Source organism: Lagopus muta, chromosome 7 (assembly GCF_023343835.1).
Source record: "Lagopus muta isolate bLagMut1 chromosome 7, bLagMut1 primary, whole genome shotgun sequence".
Taxonomy (NCBI): domain Eukaryota; kingdom Metazoa; phylum Chordata; class Aves; order Galliformes; family Phasianidae; genus Lagopus; species Lagopus muta.
In genome coordinates, this window is record NC_064439.1 from 39,311,489 (window position 1) to 39,335,917 (window position 24,429).

The 24,429-nt window shown below is 40.9% G+C and overlaps 1 protein-coding gene across 8 annotated transcripts in view; it reads right to left on the reverse strand.

The window, feature by feature from the left end:
- Nucleotides 1-24,429, reverse strand: part of GADL1 (glutamate decarboxylase like 1) — a 243,800-nt gene that overhangs the window by 72,155 nt on the left and 147,216 nt on the right. For 4 of the 8 annotated variants that reach the window (XM_048950655.1, XM_048950654.1, XM_048950656.1 and 1 more), the window contains exon 3: nucleotides 12,589-12,710. The exons of 1 other annotated variant lie outside the window; for it this stretch is intronic. Coding sequence is in view for 2 of the 7 variants with exons in the window: in XM_048950650.1 (XP_048806607.1) it covers nucleotides 7,932-7,938 (7 nt within the window). In the remaining 5 variants the exon portion in view is untranslated. Of the gene's footprint in view, nucleotides 1-7,931; nucleotides 8,080-12,588; nucleotides 12,711-19,327; nucleotides 19,445-24,429 lie in introns of those variants that run through there. 3 more of the 8 variants (XM_048950650.1, XM_048950651.1, XM_048950653.1) reach the window with 2 other exon arrangements.

Genomic DNA, 24,429 nt, shown 5'->3' on the forward strand with positions numbered 1-24,429 from the left:
GTCTCAGAAACACCTGACTGCATTAATGTAACCAGTCATCCTTTGTTCCACATGAAGCCCATATGCTCCTCTTTTTTTGGTTTTTTAACAACATGGTATGCAAACAATTTAGAAGCGTAGCAGCAGTAAATATAGTCTTTTTCATTTAAGATTACAGAAACAGACTCCTAAGCAGACTCAGAAGACAGACTCCCAGAAAGCATATCAAATGCCATTTCTGCCAACTGGCACCAGGCATGAAACAGAACAAAAAATTTAACAAATGAAAATGTCTTAAATCAGAGATTAAGGATTATTGACTGTTCAAGATACTCTCCTGCAAAAGAGAAGACTTGATCCTGCTCCGCTTGAGCGTAATTGGGGATTTATCCCTTGGCTACAGCAGGAGTAGAATCAAACTCATAATTCTGACATTTCATTCTGAATGAAATATTGTATTATAGAAACTTAAGAGTTTCTAACTAACATGTCATTTTTATGATCAATATTATTTTCCCAGCAGAAAACAAATTAATGGCAGCTGAAATAACACAGAGAAAAAAATAAACATTTCTTCAGATGTTGTTCCATCAGTATGCAGGAACCACTGAGTACTTAAAGAGCTGCATCTGTGTTTCCACAAACATACAGAAACTTTCTCTGTTAAACTCTTGTGCCACAAAAAGAAACTGTAGCCTCATACTTGGCATATTCTGACAACATTCGGGGGAGTAGTGTAAAAGGCCCAGAAGGCTTTATCGCTCACAAGGAAGACAGAAACAGAAGGGGTGGTTGTGAAAGAGCGGCTTGTGCCTGAATGCCAGAGCCAAATCCTATTCAGTTTATACTGTGCTAGTACCACTGACTATTCAAGAGAGGGAAAAAAGCTGGCTTTGACCAAATACTGCCTTCTGCTTTGTAACAAATGCAGTAATCGCTGCCAGTATCAATCAAAAACAGACCTTAAATTTCTTTATCCTCCATGATCTAGTCACAGCTAGATCTTTTTTTCTTTTTTTCACCTCCTTTCTACGTGTCAAGAGAACAAGTGAACTTCAGAACAGAGATTCCACACCACCATGTTTAATGTAGGAAGGTTACCCAGACACAAAGAGTGTGCATAGGCATGGAAGGTCTCCTACACTCTGTTTTGCAGGCTCATAGACAAGACCTGTGGACAAGGAACAAGTTGGGCACTTCCCACTGAAGGTTTGCTTCGACTGCATAGATGCAGAAGTGACCTTTATGGGACAGGATCTGAGGAAGACAAAAGCACTGTGTCTGAATTCAAAGGCTGCTCAACTGAGTCACTGAGCGTGCTGCTGGCACTGCATGGCATCACCACAACAAACGGGTCCTATTCTTTTCCCACACTTGGATTTCCCATTCTAAAGGGAAAGGTCAGGAGAATGGAGGCAATCTTTATGTAGGCCAACCTCAGGGACAGACATTAATATGAAATAGCAGCATTCTGGTACCTCGAAGAAATAAATGAAGGAAAGATTAATGCTGCAATATTTCCAATCAGGAAAAGAGGCTGTGGCTAATTTGAATTCACTTCGATATAAAACTAAGGAATAGCAGATGCCAACAAAATGGAAATCCTAACTTCCTGACTGCAGCAAGATTCTCTCAGCTCAACTTTTTCAACTTTAACCTCTGCCAACAGAGTAGAGCGCACATGACACATACAATGGCTTTTATTTCAATTAGATGTTTGTTACTAATAATGAACATTTTATGTCTTCTCCTTTTCCTGTTGGGAAGTGGACATGTCAGACCAGCCACTATGCATCGATAGCAAGGTTAGAAACTGCAGGGGGCTGAGTTTGAACGCAAGTGACCAATATGTGGGCGACCCACACTGAATGTCAAGAATCCAGCAGATTTCTCTGCTTCCCACTGAAAAAAATAATAATTTTAAAAAAAATTAAAGTGAAAACAAGTTTTTTTTTTCAAAACAGAAGTCCTGCAACTTGATTTAAATGAATGCATGACAGTCTGCAAGAAATATATGTTTAGTCATAATATAGAAACAATTTTAATGCTAGTCATTGAAAATTCAACTAAAAAGTAGTAATTAACTACATCAGTTTACTGGGATTCAACAGAATTTAAAATGCAAAAATAGATAAGAGTCTGAATTCACTTTAAGAAGTTTTATCTCTACATTCAATTTGCACTTAAGAACAACTTTTTTCCTCTTGCTTTTTCTTAATATCATAAAAACTTCCACACTTTGTTTTCTGCAGAGTATTTCCAACTACTGTTCACTAATTCACGTCTACAACACTGCACTGACATATACCCTTATTTACTAAGATGGAGAAGTCAGTGCACTGCAAATCAGGATGTGACTTTCCAGCACATTAGGCTCCTTAACCAGCTCCTATATAGGCCTTCATAATTTATTAGTAACTTACGGACAGCAAAGTAGTTCAATTCTATTTCCAAATGGAGAAAGCTGCCTTGTGCAGACTCGATCTTTAAATGGTGCATATATTAGATTGCAATTTCAGTATATTAGACATTTCAGTTAACTGAAACTGCCCCTGTTCAGCTCAGCCCAAAGTTCTCCAGATCACAGACACACCAGTTCTGCTCACTGGTTCCTCTATGGCAGTAGAGGTTGAACCTTCCCACCACTATTCCATTAAATGTTGCTGCTGTGTGACAGACAACAGCAGAGGGGCAGTCAGACAGATTGGTGACTGACATGGAAGTACATCTAAAGCAAAGGTGAATTCCTCCATGAGGAAAAAATAGCACCCATTGACATTCATCAATGCTTGTAAATGTTTATGTAAACGGAACAGAGCACGTTGACACAGTGAAGTGATGAGTTTCAGCAGTGCTGACAGTGGGTCACCTCCACTGGTGCAGCTTTTTTCACGTGTGGTACACAGGTTCATCACTGGCAAAAATGCACAGCTAATGGTGGTAACTATGTTGAAAAATACTGTTCCATAGCTTAGAATTTGCTCTATTTAATAGTGTTATTATGCTCTCTGTGTCTGTCGCAGTTTCCATGGAAATAAATAAGAGGTATTACTTTCAGTGCTACCTACATATATATGCATGTATGCATATACACTGACAATTCCCTAAAGCCAAATCCAATGCCTACCAGTGGGTTGCTGAGTACAAAAGAAAAAACATACAGCAACAGCACGATAGTAGCTTCTGACTTGCTCATGGAGAAGTAAAGGCACAGTAAAACAGTATGAGCTGAGTGGCCAGTCTCTGAAAAGCCACTAGCAGTCTATTAGGAAGTAAGCAGTCCATATGATGTTTGGTAGACGCACAGAGGTGATCACACTATGCATGCTAAGGCTCACCAGTGGAACAGTATAGGTAAGGCAGAGTCACTACACCCCTAAGATAGGAAATGGGTAATGAATGTCGGGAGGTTTTTGCCAACATTTTAACCAGACAATTCAGGTCAGCATCATCACTGGTAACCAAACATCTGGTATTTAGAGCATTGCTTGCTTGCTTGCTTTTTTCCACTTCAACAAGTGGGAACAGTTTTTTGTCACATTATACATTGGCATGGGCTCAATGGTCGTCAAACAATGCAGTAAGTGTAGTGAGAGTATGACAGGATTTTTCTGGGTAACAACGTACACCAGTCAGGTCAGTTCAGTACAGCAACTTTATTAGAGAAGTCTATTAAGGTATTAATTGTTTAGCAACATGTATTACACAGTAGTTACCTGCAAAGGTGAATTATTATTCCACAGTAACGTTCATTACATCCCTGGCTTACCTTCCAAGTACCAGAGTCACTCGGTGCCAGGGAAGCTTCCTTAGCAGACATTCTGAGCTCAGGGCTCTGAGCTTCCCAGCCCAGAACCCTATGGCAGGAGCACTTCGAGGGGCTCAGTGTATCAGCCTGCTCTTACCAGTGCCTGCTGTCTTCAGCCAAGTGCTTTACAACATTACACACACAGTTTTACATCTGCTAAAACCGTATCTTGTGCAAAAGTGAAAGCAGTTTTCACCACATACATCACAATACCAACTAAACACTGACTATAGTTACAACAGAGTGAAACCTCTGGCAGCTCTATAGCCACAGGATGTCTTGTCTCTCCACATTAGGTCTGCTGGAGAAAAAGAAATTTAAGCAGCTCAATGAGACACAAGTTGTCTTACAGTGTAGCTAAGGGAGGGATGCCAAGCAGTTTAAAATCAACCTTTGAGACCCTGACATTTGCCAATGGATACGATCGTATTTAAAAGGCTTTTCAGCTTGCATAAAGTGAAATGTGATGAAGGGCTGAGACACCCAAGCCTTAGAGCCAGAAGTTGTTCTAAATCCTCTAGATTTAACCCATTCCTTTGTAAAGCTCTGGACAGAAGACCTTGGTCATGACAAACCACTTCTCCTCATCAGTTGTGGCACTGAAAAAAAAGACTGGCCCTGTGACTTTTGCTTTGATACACCTCTATTTTTCAATACTCAATACATTTTTTTCCATTAAGAAGAACCAAGATTATATATACTCAAGAAGCTGTAATAATGATGGACATAAACACCTGAACCAAGTGAAAATCATTACTTACCACCCTTTGATTTATCCTGTCATTTTCAACAATATCATCAACACAAATCTCCACTGCCAATTCACAAAACAACCATTCACCTCTATTAGTCCCTCATAAGCCCCATTGATGTTAAAATAAGATAACCTGTGTGCACAGATAGAAGAATAAGAAGGAGGAAAATGGCCACAATTAAGTTATGTGCTGATGGGATTCCTTAACCATCAATGCTTTACAGGTACTCCCAAAGATCTCTCTAGTTAGTGAGAAGACAAAACAAAAAGAAAGGGAAGAAATTGAGATTTTGGTTTTTTCAAAGCCTGAAGAGGAAGTTTCCTGAATCTGACCACGGGCAGATAAAACAGTAATAGAAAAGGTACGTATTTCAATGTGCCCCTTTTTAATGTTTTGTGCATTTAATAAACTCTTAAGGAAATACAAACGGTCTCTACAGAAGCAGGCAGCTTGAAATACTTAAAGCAAGGGAAATTAAAGTATATGAAATCTAAACTGTCCAGTAGGCAGTAAAAGTTTAATCAGTATGCTATAAGATTCCTCCAATGTTTGAAAGTGACATTTTCCGGTTGTATAAACGATACTTAAAAGATGCAAGCATTTACTGAATTTCTCAAGAGTCAAGTTTAGCTTCTCTTTTCTAGATGTTCATTAACTGCCAAGAAAATCTGTACTAATTTTAAAGCACAATGAACACACTCATGCAGAATTGCTTTATTTGATGCAAACTTCATTTCTTGCAAGTCTGCATATTCCTTCATCTCATAAAGCAGCATTCAAAGATCCCAGTATCTTTTCCACCAAAGCAGATCTTAAGATACAGAAGAGATCCTATCCCTCTGCCCTGACCAAAATACCAACCCCAGTGTCATATTACCGGAGCCTTAAAGTCACAATTTCTACCATGCTTCACATTACATCTGCTTTAGATGGCAACATACTACATGAAAAATGTTTGCTGACTCATCTCCCCGCTCTGCTGGCAGATTCAAATCACACAACACAACATACGATACACAGAGCAGAAGCCAGTGATTCTGATGTTAAAAGGCAGCATATGCCATAAATGGTGGCAGCTGCCTTTTCCCTTCCTTATGTGGTTTCCAGCTCTACTTACTGTACTTGATGAGCTAGTAACTCACTTAAGAGTTACTAGCTTAATAGAAGGGAATATCCCATCTTCCCACCCCATCCCCCAATTAAATAGATAAATACAGAATGCTCTACGCTTTCTCCATGACAGAACAGCCTCGGAAAGCTTCACTGATGCCAAATAACTGAAGGATATGTGCAGTTAGAATCTGCTTCTGCAGCTAGAAGTGGGATTCTGCAGATTGGTCCCTGTTGAAAACAGGGCTTTGCCATCTCTGGTGTTAGAGGAAGCACAGATTCTTACTCATCCCTGCACAGTAAAGCTGCTCTCATGGATAGCAGTTTCAGAGAGAAACCTGACACAGTCAGCAAGACAAACCTCACAAACACACAATTTCAGATACATTAAGGGTGTTAAAAATCACTGTCACTCCCCAGAAGTGCTCCCATTACATCCAAAACTCCAGCAGACACGAATAATTCAGTGCATGAGGAAGTGCACCTATTTCCTCATTGCAACTGTACCTACTTTTCTAGTTGCACCAGTGGCACAAAGCCAACCCAGTGGTACTGCTGCAACAGCCTCGTGCCCTTCATTTCTCCAACAGCTTAGGAAAATAGAAGCAGAGCACTCAAACAAGTCTACAGACAACACCCTCAGCCACAACACAGCCCCAACTACATGAACTTTATTCACCAGACAGACTGAAGCACAAAAAACGGCAAAGGTAACCAAAGGTAACAGGAAAACTGAAGAATTCCTGGTGAGAGGAAAAGTATGCAGAAGTTATACATGCTGCTCAGGAGCAAGGTACTGAGACTGAAAAACCTGCAGCAGCAGAGTGCAAGGGGATTGCATTATTATCTCTCATAACAGCACAAGCCAATTGTTTTGGAAGGAAATTAGGTTTCTGGTAGCATGCTTTGGGCAACATTTGAATAAGAACACTGTTACTGACCTGGAGGGAACAACTGGGATCCCTGTCTCAGTGACCACCAGAAGCCTATCTTTGGTGTTGTCTTGGCAGAGGACATTAATATGAATGACATTTGAAGGGAGGCACTTTGAGTTACTGCCATTCATGCAGCATTACTGCTACATGCACAGGATCATATTCTGAGCACAACCGCACGTATCTTACCACTAAGAGAATCATCATATTACTTCACAACACTCATTCATTTAAGAAAAGCAAATTATATTTCTTAAATTTATATAATTTTCCCCCCCAGGAGTTTTCTTTCAAATATATTGCTTTATTTGGAGATCTTTCCACTGATAGATTGCCATTGACTTACTTCATCCATGAATGCAGGACACTGAACGTCTGGTAGATAAGTGAGAAGATTTTCTCAATGCGGGGTTAAAATTCTTCTGTTTTAAAGACTCATTCACATGCAGTGTGAAATTGAAACACATGAAACCCCAAGTCATTTTGACCATTTTCCCAAGAGATTCCCAACTTGTGATAAGCAGAGAAGCTCACGGAAATGCTGGTCTTATGGGAGAGCACAGAACTGCAAGCACTTCTTTTCTGACTTAGCAACCAGTTTTTACTCACAAGTCCAAGGCATTCCTCATTTCTTAACCTTGCAAATAATGGCATATCTGGAGCTTAAGCATGCCACAACTCAGTCAATTACTTTCCTAGCTCCCCCAGATGTCTCAGCACAGTATTAGCCATAAGTCTCTCATCTTCCCAATTTCCATAAATATACAGACAACTTCTGTCATCCATTACATCCTGCTGATGCAGGTGCACAGACTGCCGATACACTTATGAAGTGGGATTAACTCCTCCCTTCCCAGGACCACGGGGATCAGCAGTCTTGTCACAGCGCATCACTGTACTGCCCTGCCTACCTTATTCCAGTGCCTGGAAAGAAAAAGAAGCGCCAGTCTTCAAAGATAATTTATTTCAACAAACATCCTGTAACGCAATGCTTTTACAGTAATTGTTGCAAGCACTACACCTTATTCAAACATTCAGATACATCTCAGCTGCGCTCAGAGGAAGGAGAGAGATGCAACAGGCACTCCCTACCCATCCGCACGAAGCTGCTGCCCCGCCGGAGTTCAAACCCCACTGCCCGCCGGGCTGCAGCCGGCCCAGCGGCCCACCCTGCCCCGGGACCCCCTTTAACCCCGGGGAAAGGGGTTAAAACCCCGATGGGGGCACGGAGCGAGCGAGGCGCTGCTCGGCTTCCCCCGGCAGGCGCCGCGCCCGAGCCCGCAGCCCCACTGGAGCGGGGGAGAAAGAGGAGAGAGAGGGCGGCTCTGGCACCGCAGCGTTTACCCTCCATCTCGCCTTCGTGGTGGAGCCGCCGCCTCTGCTCGCGCGGACCGGAGATGAGGGAAGGCACTACCGACTAGTCGAGCTGTCCTGTGCCGCGTTGCGATCGAGACCGAGCCTTCGCCCCGCACGCCCTCAGACGCCCAGCCCTGCCCGTCAGACCTCGCCGCTCCCCCCGAGCCGCCTATTAATACCCTCGGCGCCGCAGGCCCGCCGCCAGCCGCCGCCTCCTCCGGGTGGGGGAAAATGGCGGTGGGGCAGCAGCCCTCAGCAGTGGCTTTGGCACCAGGCACCCGTTTTCCACTAGGGAGCTGAGTGGTGGCAGAGGCTGCTCTGGTGCTCACGGGGAGCTTTGCTATGTTCATTTATTTTTTTTTAATTATTTTTATTTTTTAAATCGAATGTAGAGCTAGACCATAGAATCATTGAGTTTGGACAAGACCACCGAGATCACCAGGTCCAACCATCAACCCACCTGCTAACCACATCTCTTAGTACCACATCCACACAGTTCTTGAACACCTCCAAGGACAGTGAGTTCACCACTCTTTTGGAGAAGAAACATTTCCTAATATCCAACCTGAACCTCCCCTGGCACAAATTTCATACTAGAATCAGCATGAGAAGCATTTCAATTTGATCTTAGGAATCACAATGCAATTAAAACATTACGATCAGGCTTAGGCCTTGGTGAGATGACAGCTCACATTAGAGAGGCTGCAGCAGATTAAGGAAGGAGTCTAACATCCTTTTTTCCTGAAGGAAGGTGACTGCTGCTGCTTGTGCCTGGCCTCAAAAGCAGCAGCCTTCAGGCAGGTGAACAGTGGTGCTAACAGTCAGGACCTGCCAGGCTCCTGGCTTTTCTGCCAAATCTACACAATTGTGCTTATGTGCCTCAGCTTACAGAGCCCCGGTGCGGCATCACCAGCTGTCAAAGGCTACTTCCAGGCCTCTGAGTGAACTGTGGCTGACCTCATTCTCCCAGTTTATTCCAGGACACCAATGCCATTCAGTGCTACACACGTGTTCTTAATTCTAGTCCGTTTATTTTTCATAACTGCTGCCTTAAGAAAAAAAATAAATTCTTTTTTACCATGTGTTAGTGCTGTTCCTACAGCAAAGTGTGAAAGTGCCCCAAAATTAACTACCGGAGGCCCCCCACAGCTCATTTTCCATTACAATTCAGGCCTGATTAAAGTTTGGCAAAGATTTTTGGAAGCTACTGAAATATTCAGGTGTGAATTAAACATTTATTTACATATAGTATCCTCATTTTCCTTGTTTGTGAGGATACAAATTGTCTAGCTTCAACTGCAGCATGCACCAAGTCATTAATAACTGCAACAAGGTAATTTTGTAGTCCTATAGATATCCTTCACTGCAAGAGATAAGTATTCTGACTTCACTGTGATAGATAAAAATGGTAGATATCACTAAATTAAAAATTAGTAGTTGCCTGGGAACAAGTGTTCATGGCCTGATTGTACTCACTGTGGGGAAATGAAGAACAGCCCCAATCAAAACCATGCATTTCTTCTGCTTCAGAAGAGCTAATTTCCTCAAGCTGAGGAAAATAGTGAGGGAAAGAAGACAGACAGGAGGAAAAAAGAAAAAACCAGAACATTGAAAGAGGGCTTTCTTAAAAGCCTTTAATAAATGGCCAAAAGACTGTGATTCTTCAATCACAAAGAGTAGTACCTTTCTCTTAAAAACTCAAAGGTGGCATTCAGGAATAAAGTGGAAAACAAAGAGAAATTATATAAATATCACTTAATACAAATTACAAGTTACTATATCAAAAATTGATAAGGGGAGTTATCAGGCAAGGTGAATCTATAGTTGAAACAGCTAAGGACATTTTAAGTGTGTTAGAAATAACACAGAGCCCAATAGAAATAATAGAGCCCAAAGTGATATTGGCCCATCAGTAAGTATAGCTTCAGAATGGTTTGTGCTGATGCAGGAATTGTAAATATGTTTAGTAAATACTTCACTACTACAACAGAAACAAGTAGTCAGTCTCATAGGGACTATGAAGAACTGCTCTAGCCTGCTAGTAATTTAGAAAGAGAGAAACCATGACCATTCCCTTACCACCAGCCTTAGATATCTTTTGGTCCCCCTTTCAGGACAGGTACTTCGGCTTTCATCTGCTGATGTTGTAATAGACTTTAGAATACTTTTGAAATTGCAAATGGGTGCTAGTGTCAGAAAATGACAAAGATGTTGACAGCAAAAGGTAGATCAGCATCAATAGTTGATGTGAATAACAGATTTAATTCAAAAAGATCTCCAAGAAAGGAATAGAAATAATTCCAGTCTTTTTTATGAAGACTGGGTCTCATTGAACTTCTCTGAATTTATTCTTTGGTGAAACTGCTCATTTGGCTAAGTGCATATTGATGTTTTTAGACTTTAATGATAGTCTGAAAGACATAGTACCCCACGATATCATTAAAGCACATGCTAAATTGACTAAGATTTGTCTAAATGACTGATAACAAAATGTAGCTGACAGCATACAACCTTCAAACAGCTCTGTTTCTGAGAAAAGGCAATCACACCAGAAAATGGCACTAAGATGACAGAAACTGCAAGGGTAATAAATGGCGAACTGGGTCTTATCCAACAAAATACATCTGGGGTAAGCAAATCCCTATAATGAGTATAAAGGATTGTAGGCGCTGTGTAGTGAAGGGAGACTACACTTACTGAAAATTATTTAGGAGTTGTAGTCACCAACTCAATGTAAATCCTCACTGACAGCGTCTCAAGAAGGATTAAACTGCATCAGGGGAGCGGGAAGCAGGGAGGTAGTTTTATCTCTGGATATATCACTGAAGAGACCAATCTTGTATATTGTGTTCTTGTCCATGTCTTGAAAAATTACTTAAAAATTGGTGAGGGGGCAGATTAAGAGCTGAAAATGTGATCTAAGAATTGAAGAAAAATGCTGCTAAGTGAGACTTAAACAGCTCAATCTGTTTATCCTATCAAAAAGATTGACTTGATTACAGCGTATAAGTACCTCTATGGAGAAAAAATATGAATTCTGAAGAGCTCTTTAATCTAGCAGAGAATAACATAACAAGAAGCTGTGATAGAAGCTGAAGTCAGACAAATTCAAATGAAGCACTCTGTTTCTCTTCTTAAATTGACAGTATGTCACTGGAACAAGCTCATGAGGGCAATAAGAAATTTTTAATGTTTTTGTATCTTCCAACCTGGAAAATTACTTTTCTGAAAGACAGGTTTTTGCCAAGTGTAGGTTACCAACCTCAGAGCTTTTACATGTATGAGATTTAATGACATAGGAGAAAGAGGAGATCAGACCATATGACTAGAAGGTTCTTTGCGGTCTTACTTCCTTATTTCTTCCTCTACTAAGCAAATATAAAAAAGGGTAGCTGTTGGTGAGCATTTGCTCAAGATTATATTCTTTCAACAACTGACTGCAATCAGTCTGTGAAAAAGATGACTTTACTGAGCGTGTAGGATTTTAAATGATCACAGAACATGAGGCATTCTTGGCAAGCAGAGTATGAAGTATCAAAAGACAATTGACATTAGTCACCTATTTTCATTTGTCAGTGCACTAAGCTGACTATATTTCAATTCATGTAGGTCACAAAGGGGCTCAGAAGAGTTTAAGGAGAAGCTGAACAGAAATACAGAAGCATAAATCTACTAAAAACACAGGCCATCAGATTTAAATGATGTGCAATTAAACAGCAAGCTTTGAAACTCTGGCAAGCCAGATAACTAATTCTATATGCAATATTACACTAGTAAATATACATCAGTTTTAAAAATTTATGTTTCTTGCCCACCTTGTGCATAAATGAATCAAGTTACCTCACCTGAAGCATAATGAGCTGTGGAATGCAATGAAGACTAAAAGGTTTGACACCAACAAGTAATACCTAGCTCTCTGAAAGCAGCCAGGACCACACAACTGAACTGTGTTGCACATAAACTATTGAGAACTACATTTAAACATTAATGAATTAAATTGTTGTATTTGCTAGGAACTTGCATCTTCTATTTTCTACTCACAAAGTTGATATGGCAACATTAACCTTAAAGCCCTTTCTATTCTTGACCCCCTTCTTGAAGTTTGTTACATGAAGACAGCTTTTTCATCAAGTGTACAACCTCCAGTAAACTACACAGAAAACCAATGGCCTCAAACAAGTTTTTCAAACAAGAAAACAGTATTAACCAAAAAGGACTCAAGTGTATTTGCCTAATTTGGTAGGCAAACCTTAACACCTATTGATAGTTCTGAATTTAGTTAGAAAAATCCTAGGCCCTTTAGAAGGTGTTACAGATAGAAGCTTCCAAAAATCATTAGATACTTTTGCAAAACTAACCCTGGAAGCCCCATGAAGCAGCACCTTTGCTCTCTGTATTTTCCCCAGAACAGACCGTGGTCAACATTTTTAGAAATACATAGTATTCCCAACTCTAAATGCAGGTAACCAAAACCCACAGAATTACTGCTGTCCCGAAAATCAGATCCTAGGGCATTAAAAATTGAAGTGTCATGGTTACCTCTATTGGTATCAGTATCACCTATGGAACTCAAACATTAGTAGTCTGGTACAGGTAACTGAGACAGGGAGGAAAAAGCATTAAGAGGTTGAAGGGCATTCATTACCTTTTTGATGCCCAGAGGCATAATGTTGCTCTTCTACTGGAGGCCAACCAAAGGTGAAGGTTGATCATTCTATACAGTGAAGTGAAGAACCAGTTAGACTCTCAAGTTTCCACATGTGATGCCTTCAAAGGAACAATATTACATTAGCTGGCTGGCAAAACACATTGTTCGAAACATCAAGGCTTGAAAAAACACCACATCAATAGGTGAATCTCTGACCCTAAAGGCATCAACAAGGACAACAAAGTCAGCAATAGGAATATTGAATTCAAGCAGCAAAATATGGCTACAGGACACTTTCAAGAGATATTGGGAGATATTATTCAGTGTATCGGAGGTGACCAGATGTAATTCTCTTGAGACACACACATCTTCTGGATGTAGCATCTTCAGAGATCCAGAGACCATACATGCTATGAAGAGTCCAGGTGGAAGAAAGCACAGGGAACTTGAAAGGATGTCCCACCATCCCACCACAGGCCTGAGTTGGACTGCAGCAATTGCATGTCACCAGCTTTATCCTCACTGGCTGCTCAAATGGAAGCTCTCTCAAATTTCTGGCAAGTCTGCTGTGGTTTGATAGACCCAGTTTATATACCCATGTTATGTATTTAAATTTAGAAAATCATACCTGTATTTTCTTGTTAAAAATATAGGGGAATTTAAATAAGGCTGTTTATAATCCTTTCCCAAGTGACCTTTCAAAACTGACTTTCGCTGATTCAAGACAATAATGATAATTACAGATCCGACTGTTATTATCGTGTTTAATAAAAAGCCTCAGAATGTACATTAAAGAATAGACTACCTAAGGTGCCTGATTTTAAAACTGTAGCACTATTTTTGAAGGACAGGTACATTTTGTACATTCTGCTTTAATTAGCATTGGCCAACCAGGTCATCCCATATCTCTAACACTGACTTTGGTGGAAGGCAAAAGAACACACAACCTCATAAGAGGAGGAACCTTGAAGGATTGGGAATCAGCAAGCTGCTTCACCCATTATGTTTTAATTAGATATTTTCTTGGAGTGGATATGTTCTCTAGGAAAGATCCTCATGATAAGTAATGTTTAACAAATCTCATTACTCAAGTTTATGAAGTCATTTGCCCCTTCTGTAATTCAGAGGAATTAAATCACTCCCACAAATTAAAAATAGGACTATCAACCGATTAGTGCTGTTTGAATGAAGCAGACAGAAGAGTACACAGAAGCAATAAGGAAATGTTGAAGTATTGCAATGAATAAATGAGGTTATTTCAAGTTCCAGACTCTAATTTCATCTCAAGAGTTTGTTGACAACAAAAAAAAAAAAACAACTGTGCAACCTTCATTCTTACAGCTTACCCAGTCACCAAAATCTTTGAATCTTCAATAGCAATACAATTCATACATTCATTATGTTTTAGACAGAAAAGCCTTGGGGAAAAACAACTGATTTAAAAAAAGGGCACTTTCATTTGTACAGGCTGTTTTTCATAGACAAAGCTGCTTTTTTTTTTTTTTTTTAAAAACACACAGATCTGTTAATATGCCTCTTTAAGCATGGGTAGAGAAACTGATCACAATGAAGGGACAGAATTAAATTAGAGAAACCTCCAGACAGTGTTCTGCTGTGGTCACTGCAGCTAGTGTGGGCATGTATGCACTATCTTTAAGCTAGAAAGCCTGGATACTGCTAAAGACATAGTAGAAGCAGCACAATGTGCAATGCAAGCTGCACACTCTTCCTCAAGGCTGAGTATTTGGCACGTGGCCTAAATGGAGCTACACAATGCTGTAGCCAAAGCACTGCTGTGTGCAAGGCTATCTATCATAAATGATTGTATGTGCTGGCAGAACAAATTATTGGTTTATATTTGAAGTCAACAGATACAAATCCATGAATTAAGATGAAATGAAAGTTGAAGATGCAATTAGTAAAACCACAAGATTTCACTCAGAGTAAGCTGCATTAGTTAGACTCTCCCATGATGGCTCTTCTCAAGAATATTTTGTAGAATCAAGCCTCGTTCACTAGGTACTTTTGAGAGAATTCAATCTGCAGAGCACAGCAGCAACAGAGATGAGGTTGAGAAGAGGCAAACTCTCCACCCTTACATTTCAAAGTATCAAAAGTCTTAAAAATTATACTCTTGATTTTCCACATGAAGTAGCTTTCCTGTTTGGTACTTTGAAAAAAATATATACATATATACACACACACACACACAGTGCTTTCCAGAAAAGGAACAACTTGGAATTTTCCAGCAGGCTAAGTATGTGCCATCCTGAAATACTTGTATGGCAAAAGCTATAATTTTCACATTAGCAAGCCATAAAATGAGAGCATGAATGTTGTTTCTAAAACCAAGACCTATGCCCTTGGTAGCATGCAGTCACCAAAAGATAGCATAAGCACAAGAAATGCACTCAAGCAGGTCTAATGTACCATCCAGTGCACGGCACTGTTAGAAGTACATGCAGAAACTGCAAGTAGAATGTGACTGCATTGCCCTTCAGGACATGTAACCACCTCCAATAAGAAGGGTTAATGCATGACATTCCTGTCTGTAAACTTCAGGAAAAGGATGAAGGTTATATCAATTCAAGACAGATTTTATGCAAATTCTTTTCGGTTGCAAAACCAGAGTCATGGACCACATAACTCTCAGAAGGATGCAAAGCAGCAGGCAATTTCAGAACATGCTGAGCAGTGTTATTTAGCAAAAAAAGGAGCCTGTGGGTTCTGCAAATGAAATGACTCCAACAGTCACTTGTGCATGGCAAGTGTAGAATTCTTTGAACAAGCAATGTACATCAAGTATCACAAAACTGCATTCAGGAGAAAAAAATGCTTTTTTTGAACTCTCTTAAGATCTGATACTACCTGGCACAATTTCTTCTAAGCGTACTAAGATCTGTTAAGGCCAAAGAAGTCTGAGGTGAAAGGAAATCTGCTGTATGCAGGCATAACAATAATTGATGCAAATACTGGGATATAAAGACTAGGCAGAGGGATGAAGTAACAGATGTCATCAGCCCACACCCCAATTTTTTTTTTAAACAATGATATGTTTTAAATAAAGCAAATACCACATGTAGATTAGAGAGAATTTCAGACAGGTGGTTTAGTACTTCTGTCTTTCAGGAGAAATAATGCAGCAATAAGGAGAGGACCATTTTAATCAGGACAATATTAGCTAGACGAAGGCAGCAGGTGCTCCTGGCCTATGTCATAGAATCACCAAGGTTGGAAAAGACCTCCACAATCATCCAGTCCAACTACCTGCTTATCACCAGTATTTCCCCACTAAACCACATCCCTCAGTATGTCTACATGCTTCCCAGATTTCTCATAGCAGCAGAGGCAGAAGTGAAGGAGTTCAGTGGCTCCTCTGTCTCTGTACACTGTTGGTTAAAAAGCACAGCTATGCCAAAGAGTGTTAAAATAACTGAAAGGAGTTTTAATATGAGAGCTCCATGCAGAACATGAAGTGACCTATTACTACCAATGGGCACACATTAAAATGCAATGAGAATCTGTCCTGATGCACCTCATTTTCATGTAGCATTCAGAGTTCTGAACTACGCATCAAGCTGACCTTGCAAATTCAAGCTAAAGACCAAGAAACAGACATCTGGAAGTTGGGCACAATATACAGTGCATATCTGGAATGTCTGTTTTATTTCTTCTCAGTTATTTCCCCAGTAACTCTTTTCTTGTGAGGATAAAAAGGTTAATTTGTGACAAAGCATCTTTTCTGAGATCAAAGGAGATAAATGAGAAATATAAGCACCTCTCAGGACAAGAATTATACTAAGCAGCTCACTCCTCTTAGTATATTCAGCTCTTAAATAACTTTTCATAAGTCCCTATTGTTAGATTAAAGAAAACAGCTTGCATCCAAGACAATACAGAAAGATCAGCATACTTCCAACAGCTTTCTGAAAGTAAGTTAGCTAGTGCACTCCTGAGAGAGCTTGCATCTGAATTCCCATATCCTGCACCTGGAGTATACTTAATGTTTTGAGGCTGGGAAATGAGCCAGTGATTTAGAATTGCTACACAGAAGGGAAAAAAAAAAAACAAAGTAAGAAAAACAAGTCCTACATCCAGGTGAATAGAAGAAAAGCTTCAGGACTCATTAAAAGCACAAGTTGTTTCTGCTGATAGGTGTAAAGCTAGGACAGGTCTTCTTGAGAACATATGCAACATAAGATGTGGTATTTAATGAGTACAGCACCACCTTTTTGTGGAGTAGGTGTGAGATGTGTACTTACAGAACTTTGCAATATGATTAATACACTTAAGAAAAAAGAAACCAGTTTCCAGTGTAGAAATGGCAGTGTGCAAATAAGTGACCAAATGGGAGAACTTTGAACCAATAGTGGCTTTTAGCAGTTTTCAGCTGCATTTTCACTTTGGCAAAGATATTCATAACTGAATAGCTGAACTGGAAGCTGTGTGTTGCTCTTACTTCCACCATCAAACACTGGAAAAAATGAGGATACTAGGATTTTGTGAACTGTCCTCTTGCAAACAGCAATTCACAGTGTATTTTTAAGACTCCTTGTTGAGAGAAAATTTAAGAGAAATGTATAGTCATTGGCAAAACAAAAGTTGCATCTGAAGAAATGTTTCCAAGTCGTGGATCTGGCTGTTATGTTGACCCTTTTTCATACAGTGCATTGGTCTCAGGATACCCAAGTAGGAAGAGGGATTATTTCCAATACCTATTTCTACTTCATCATTCAGAACTGACTTTGGAGAAAGTCACACTCCAATTTTTTAAGGAATTATTTTCTAAGAGATCTCTTCTCTTGAGATCTCTTTGGATTTCACAGGTAGAGAAATGCAAACTGTAATTGCTCACTCAACAAGCTGTACTCAAAATAGTAGAGATGACAACACCGTGTAGCGTTCTGTGCTTGACAACACAGAAGGATACAGATTAAAAAAATTACTCCACAGCCATACCAGAAAGAACAGAGTCAGATGAGTCACTAAATACAAAGCCCACCAGCAGTGCAATTGAAAGACATCAAGATGACCTTCTGCCTTTGTTTTAGGAAAGATGCCAGTACCATTTTGAAATAAACGATCAGCAGAGGATATCTGACAAGTATATAATCTTAGAATGCATGAACATATGTACATACTGGTCAAAATTAAACAAAGAGCAAACGCATCATTTTAACACATTCTTTTTGTGTCTTCTTATGTAAAGCAATACAGGGTGGTACACAGCACACTTAGTCATAAAGATGCCATAAAATTATATACTCCAAAACTGTTCCATTGAAATCAGTTACATTCCCTGCTGAACCATAAATTACTTCAAACATTTAATGTCAAAAACAACATGTGATCAAAATATGCAATTTTACATGTTGCATCTTCCACGTATGTAATCTATTTGTAACAGTTTTAGTGCCAGTGTAGAAGTTGAGACATACAGAAAATCACTGAAACATACTGTTATCACTGCTATTTAGAAGTGCAAAATCAGTAGCTCAAAACAACATTCTTAATTGACTTCTAAAATAGAGTTACTTATATTGATATAGATAATTCTTCTTAATCATGTAGCTATTAGATTCCTCTTGAAAGGTGAAGCCCTACAGTCCAGAACTTTTCAATTAATAGTTTCAGCCCACTAATACAAATTTACCCACTGCAGAAATACTAGGTATCTCAGATTATTTCCCATTGTACAAGATGACCCGCTACGGCTTTTATTACAGTATTTGAACAATGGACACAACTGCCATTATTTTTTACCCTTCTCTGTATATCTATTAACATGTTTTTTAATCCCAGTCCCTTGTTACTTGGTTCATTTACAGTGACAAAGTGGCAGTGAGGGCTTTTGTTCCACTCTGGATACTTCAATTTCATTTCAGATGTCAATGAATCAATGGCACTAACTGCGCCATTTGTTTTCAAACAGAAGTCTCTATTAATAGCAAACAGGAATTTCTGCCTAACAAGTCTAGCCTTGGGTCTCTTTTACAGTTTACTGCTCCCAATTTCTCAGGGGCTAGTAGGAACTGGTGCAAAAAGCAAACCCTCTTTTTGTTATCCAAAGAAAAATCAAATTTGTTGGAAGAAATACATTAGTGCCTGACCAACACAGAATCATTAGAAAAATCTCACCTTTTTAATTTTGCTACTCTGAGGCTTTTGTCAGTAGCCTAATTCTCACAACAATAAAAGTTAGGCACTAATTAGTTTTATTGTAAGATAGGCTATCAAAAGAGAGAGCTAATCAGCATTTCCTCCCTTTCCAATCCAAAAACCTCAATTCAGTAAGAAGGTTTCAGCAAAATGGTAAAAACAGGACTGCATTCAGAGGTCTTCCAGAAACTATTCAGCACTAAAATGAATATGGAAGTTTTATTACATTGAAGTATTTTATATCTAGTATTTAGCACCCATTATGAACAAGTGGTCCATTTACACATGAGAATACTAAGGTCTGCATCTCTGAGTTCAGCATCCCCGGTGTGCTGAAGTGCCTTACTTTCTGCCCCAGTACAACATAACCACTGCAGAACTGATTGCTCTTTGCTGTGCCCCACTCCAGGATGCCATATACAATTTCTCAGCATAAAGAACAGACTGAATCTTTCACTTGAATTCTTTCATAGCACTGCATAATCAATGAATATAAAGATGTTATAGCTATGAAATAAACAAGAGAGTTTGGCAAAGCAGATTATAATAACAAAAAGAGAACAGATAGAATGCTTACTTGCATCATGGGCTCACTACAAAACTCCAGACAAAGGATCTCCAGAAGAGACCCTTCCCCACTGGCAGTCAGCTCTTAAATGGGTCTAGGAGAGGTGCAGCCAGGCTCCAGCCCTTCCTGCAACACAGGAGAATTGCCTTCACCTGTGCTCCACAGCTGACTCAGTGCTCGCCTCAGGTGATCAATCAGAGGTTCAGGCCGTGATTCAGCAGTTCCCATACAAGCATTTCTCCATCTGCTTGCTTCTACTTTATTTAAAGGCCAGAAGTATATGGTCTTTAGTGGTCTTAAAACCTATGGGAGGTAATTTAGCATTGTTGTTTATGATAGAGTCTAAAAGCTAGCCTAGTTTGACAGCAGTCCCACCTCAAGGGCTTGAATTTGAGGAGACCAGATTTTCTATCTGATCCTCACTACAATGAAAAAGAAGCTGGACACATATGGTGGCAACAGAGGACAGCCAACAGACTGGACTCCTGACTCCTCTCTAATGAGCCCTTTCTCCCTCCCCTTGCATCAAGGGCTAACTCTGCAAAATAAACATAAAAAGGAAGTTAGCTTATTTATTTTTAGAATCTTGTTTGTTGCTGTTGTTTTTCCAATTTGACAGTATTTAAAAGACTGGAGAGCAAAGGGTCAACATAAGAGTTTGTGTCTAGTCAGCTCCTTGTTTGTCTCAATATCTCTGTGTCCATATAAATACTACCAGAGAACTTCATTAGCTGTTTGAGAAGACAGAGACCAATGAGAAAACTGAACAGGCATGGAGGATAAGTCCAAACGACGACGCATCTTGCTCAGGCATCAAGTTAAGCTCATCTCTAGATTTGGAGCCAAATACTTCTTTCAGGGTGGACTGGAAGAGCAGGCTTGGAAGGTTTTGATAGCATGAGGGATTGTTTACCCTGCAGGACATTCCAAATTTCTTTAGGAGTCAAATTCCCCCAGTGGTTTAGAGTCTGAACACAGATGCCCCAGAGTTCTTCTGGTCTCTTCCTGTGGCATGGTATGCTTTTATTGCTCTAGCTTTTGTATTATGGACTTTTGTTACTACGTGTTTGAGAGTAGTGTTCTGTGGCTCCTGGGATATACGCAGAGTAGCATTTCAGTTGGCTTGCCTGTACTAAACATTTATCACAAGGCTGCTTGCTACTGCAAAGGAGTACATTTGATGGCCCAGTTGCTTCCTTCCAGATCCCTGTTCCCTCTAGACAGCCTTTCCAGTGTATGCACAAGCCAACTTCAAGGACAGCTCCCAGGAAGCATGCTCCAAATCTGTCCTGCCTGGACACTGAAAAGAAAACTAGAAGGTCTCCAGAGCCATCAACACAACATAAGCACAATGCTGTTAAACTATAAAAGCAGAGATTTCTCAGGCTGACTGCAGCTACTGCTGCTTTCACCATCTCCTTCCTCACCCTAGGGAATCAAGCTTCACACTGCAGGTGTTTTCACAACACATCCTCCCACCCAGCTGACTGAGATATTAATGCCAAGCTCGAAACAACACAGTTTTTCCATCTACCTCTTCCTCTAGGTGATTTTAGTCCTTAATCAGCAGATGTTAGTCCTTTCCCTCTTGAAATTTGCCTTCTTATTTCAGACATGTTTAACTTCAAACAATCTACTGTCCTTGCTACGTGTGCAATTCCAAACAATAATAAGGAGTGGTATTGATGGCAAATGGCCCAATCTAGATGTGCTACATAGATCCTGACCTGAACTACTATAGGAATTACAGAGGAAAATGCTGCCCTACGCAACTCAAGTGAGAGAATCACTATTAATTGTAACAGAGTCAAATTTTCTGCTGTGGTAACTAAAGCTCTGAGTAAAGCACTTTATACTGAAAGCTCCCTCTACGACTACAGTCAGAGGACCTGAATCAATTATTGAAGTATTTGGGGGAAAATATGAAGACGTCAATAGATCCGCATTTATACCCACGCACACTCTCTGTCACCCATTCTCCTCCATCAATATACCTGACCCACTTTCTAAATCCCTGTTGTTGGAGATGTTACTGATCCAAAACCTGTTTCACTTTATTGGGAACGTACATTCATCAGAAAAATAATGCAGTGCAGCAGTGTCTTCTTCTGTCAGGAGCAGCTGGAATTATTGCTTACTTGGTCACCCTAAGGCATTCATAATTGGTAGGCAGGAGATGTGTGCGCCAAGATAGGCTGTAAAAGACACATTTTATGCCAAAAGCAGGTTGGGAATGCCTTTGTAAGTACAGCAAATGGTTTTATTTACACCTTAATGAAGGCAGTTTTGTTGGATTTCATTTTCGTGGTTTGCGTAGAAGCATTTGATCTGGTGCAATAAAGATTCAAACAACATACATTTATGATGGCGCAGTACCAACAATTGTTACTTCCATCTGAAGCAAAATCATAATTCCACAGTAAAGAAAAGAAATCTCAACAGCTCACATTTCTAAGTATTCAGATATGAATCTGAGGATTTAACTTCACAGTGAAGTAGCATTAATTTAACCAAAAGTGATTTAAAATCCATTTAAAGACACAGAAAATTAAAACTAATTTAAACCTAATTCTTATACAAAGTGTTAGTACTTTAAGCCCTGCTCACCAAGGTTAAAACAAAATCACATTATCTCCCAGTGGTTCTGACTGTTGCAATACCAAAGAATGCAGGAATCTGTGAAGATGCCAGAATGTGTGAATGGGAATGGCTGAGGCACGGGTACACATTTCTTTCTGCCAGGTCTCCTACTGGAATAGTAACTGCTGGCAGATGGAGGGTAGCAAACAGCAAAGGGACTGTAAGATTTTAAACCAGTGCAGCTGTTTTCTTAGCAACTGCTTAGCCTGAACAGCAAATACACAGTTCTGGCAGCCTTACCAAGTTGATAAGTTATCACCTGCCACATTCCCTTGCTTGGCCATAGTCTCAGTAGAGCTACCGGTGATGAAAGAAAATTAGCTGCCAAACTCCAGGTGAAGAAGGCTCATGGACAAGGTTGCCTCTCTTTACTCCTTCAGTGATGCTGCTCACTGAATCCAGCTCATGTTTGCCACTATTCTCTGAAGCTTCCCAGTGGAGCTTCCTCCTATCCTCTCACACTCTTCAACGGCTGACTGAACAGATGCTTCAGTTCCTGAACAAGAGTGTCAGGAACTTTCCTCTTGTCAGAACAAATACTGTTCAATATTAGTTACTACCACTTACTAAACAGTACAGATTCTGTATATGGATGGAGAGTAAAGGAGGAGTATTTGTCTGCTGGCTGAGCAGACCCAGGTCAAAGCCAAATCCAGAACTGGACTGCAAGACTCTCCCCTCATCTTTGACAGCACTGTGCCCATTCTTGTCAACAACTGGCTGGGGAATCAAAAGCATTGAAGGCTTACATATTACAGACTGCTGACTCCCAACATTTTTAGTCTATGCTTCACTTCAATGAACTAAGAACTCTTTTATCATTGATCAGAACAGAAGCAGAATCACTTAGAATCACAGAATTGCGAGGATTGGAAGGGACCTCTGGAGATTATTTAGTTCAACCCCCTTCTAAAGCCATGCCCCATAGAATAAGTTGCATAGAAAAGCGTGAGCAAACAACCTGCTGTGATATGAGAACTTGGTGTAAAAAAACAAACCCGATGTAGAAATTGCTACCAATTTTTATTGCATCCAAATGAGAACAGGCAAAAAATTGTCTCTCTAAGTTTTGAAATGTGTAGACAGTTCATGGAAGATGGGTTCTTGTGGAGAAAACACACGTAATTTTTATTTTCTCAGATGTATCACCATTACAAAAGAAAATCACTGAACGATGGAGAGTGATGGAGACCCAGACTGGTGGCCAAATACAGGCAGCCACACACTGTGAGGTCAACAGCCAAGTGGCTGTGATGTCAGCAAAGAGATGACTGTGATCTCACTGACTCTTGTGAACAAATTTGGGTGCTGGCAGAGACCAGTGTGGACTCGTGCCTGGACTCCAGTCGAACACAGCTGTGAGACTTGGAGCACTCAACAAGGACTTGGTTTTGTTGTGCTGTGGGGTTTCTGGCAGCAGTTCTTGGTGCCCATCCCACAGCATTGCCTGTGTGTCCCTGGCCCTGCCTGGTTCAGGTAGCTGGGGCTCTGTGGGGTGTGCTTGCAGCAGTGGAGGTGAGTGGTGCGGGGACATGAACCCAGGGCGGCCAGTGAGGAGTAGGGAGGGGTTGCTGCTGAGGGACTGGGACATAGCTGCTGCCTGCCCCAGGGACAGCAAGTGACCACAGCCCCTCCCTCTTCTGCAGTTTGTGACACCTTCTGCCTGCTGCAGCACCAATGAGGGGAGCAGCTTTCTGAACTCAGCTCTCCCTAGCCCACTACACAGCTGGGGGCCATGGAGGTGCCATCAGACTGGACCTGTCCCATCTGTGGGCACAGTCAAGATGATGTTGCCTACACGACCCCCTGCTTCCACCAACTTTGCTATGGCTGTGTGCTCTGGTGGGCGAGGAAAAAGCCAAGATGTGCCACATTTGGACACAAGATCAGGACCATCCTATACTCAGTGAGGTCAGAGGACGATTACATTGAGTGCCCTGTCCCACAGCCCACAGCACACTCAGGTTATGGCCCGCAGGGCGAGCAGGAGCCTGCAGAGCCAATCCTCCTGCCTCCTGAGCACAGCTTCCTACCTGAGGTCTGGGCTGCTTATTTCCAAGAATACCCACAAGACCTCAGACCCCTGCTCCAGTGGCTCCAACAAGAAATCAGGAGGATGTCAGTCGATGGGTGGTGGGAAGTGCAAGCAAGGCAGAGCATCGTTCTGGGCTTTCTATGCAAATATGGACTTGACAAGGCAGCCTTGCAGCGGGAGCTACAGCTGAGTCTCAGAGGCCTCACGGTGCACTTTGTGAGGAGGCTCATCATCATTGCCACAGCCCTGTATGGCCCAAAGATCCGCTGCTGGCAGCAGAACCCTTAGGACACCCATGCCAATGAAGGGCATGATAGCCCCACGGCCACCCCCAGCCCTGTCACCTCCCATCAGGAGCCTCCTCCCTCTGGCCCAGGCCACTCTATCAACCCTGCAGGCCCTGAGGAGCACCCTGGCATCATTAATGGGGGTCCTG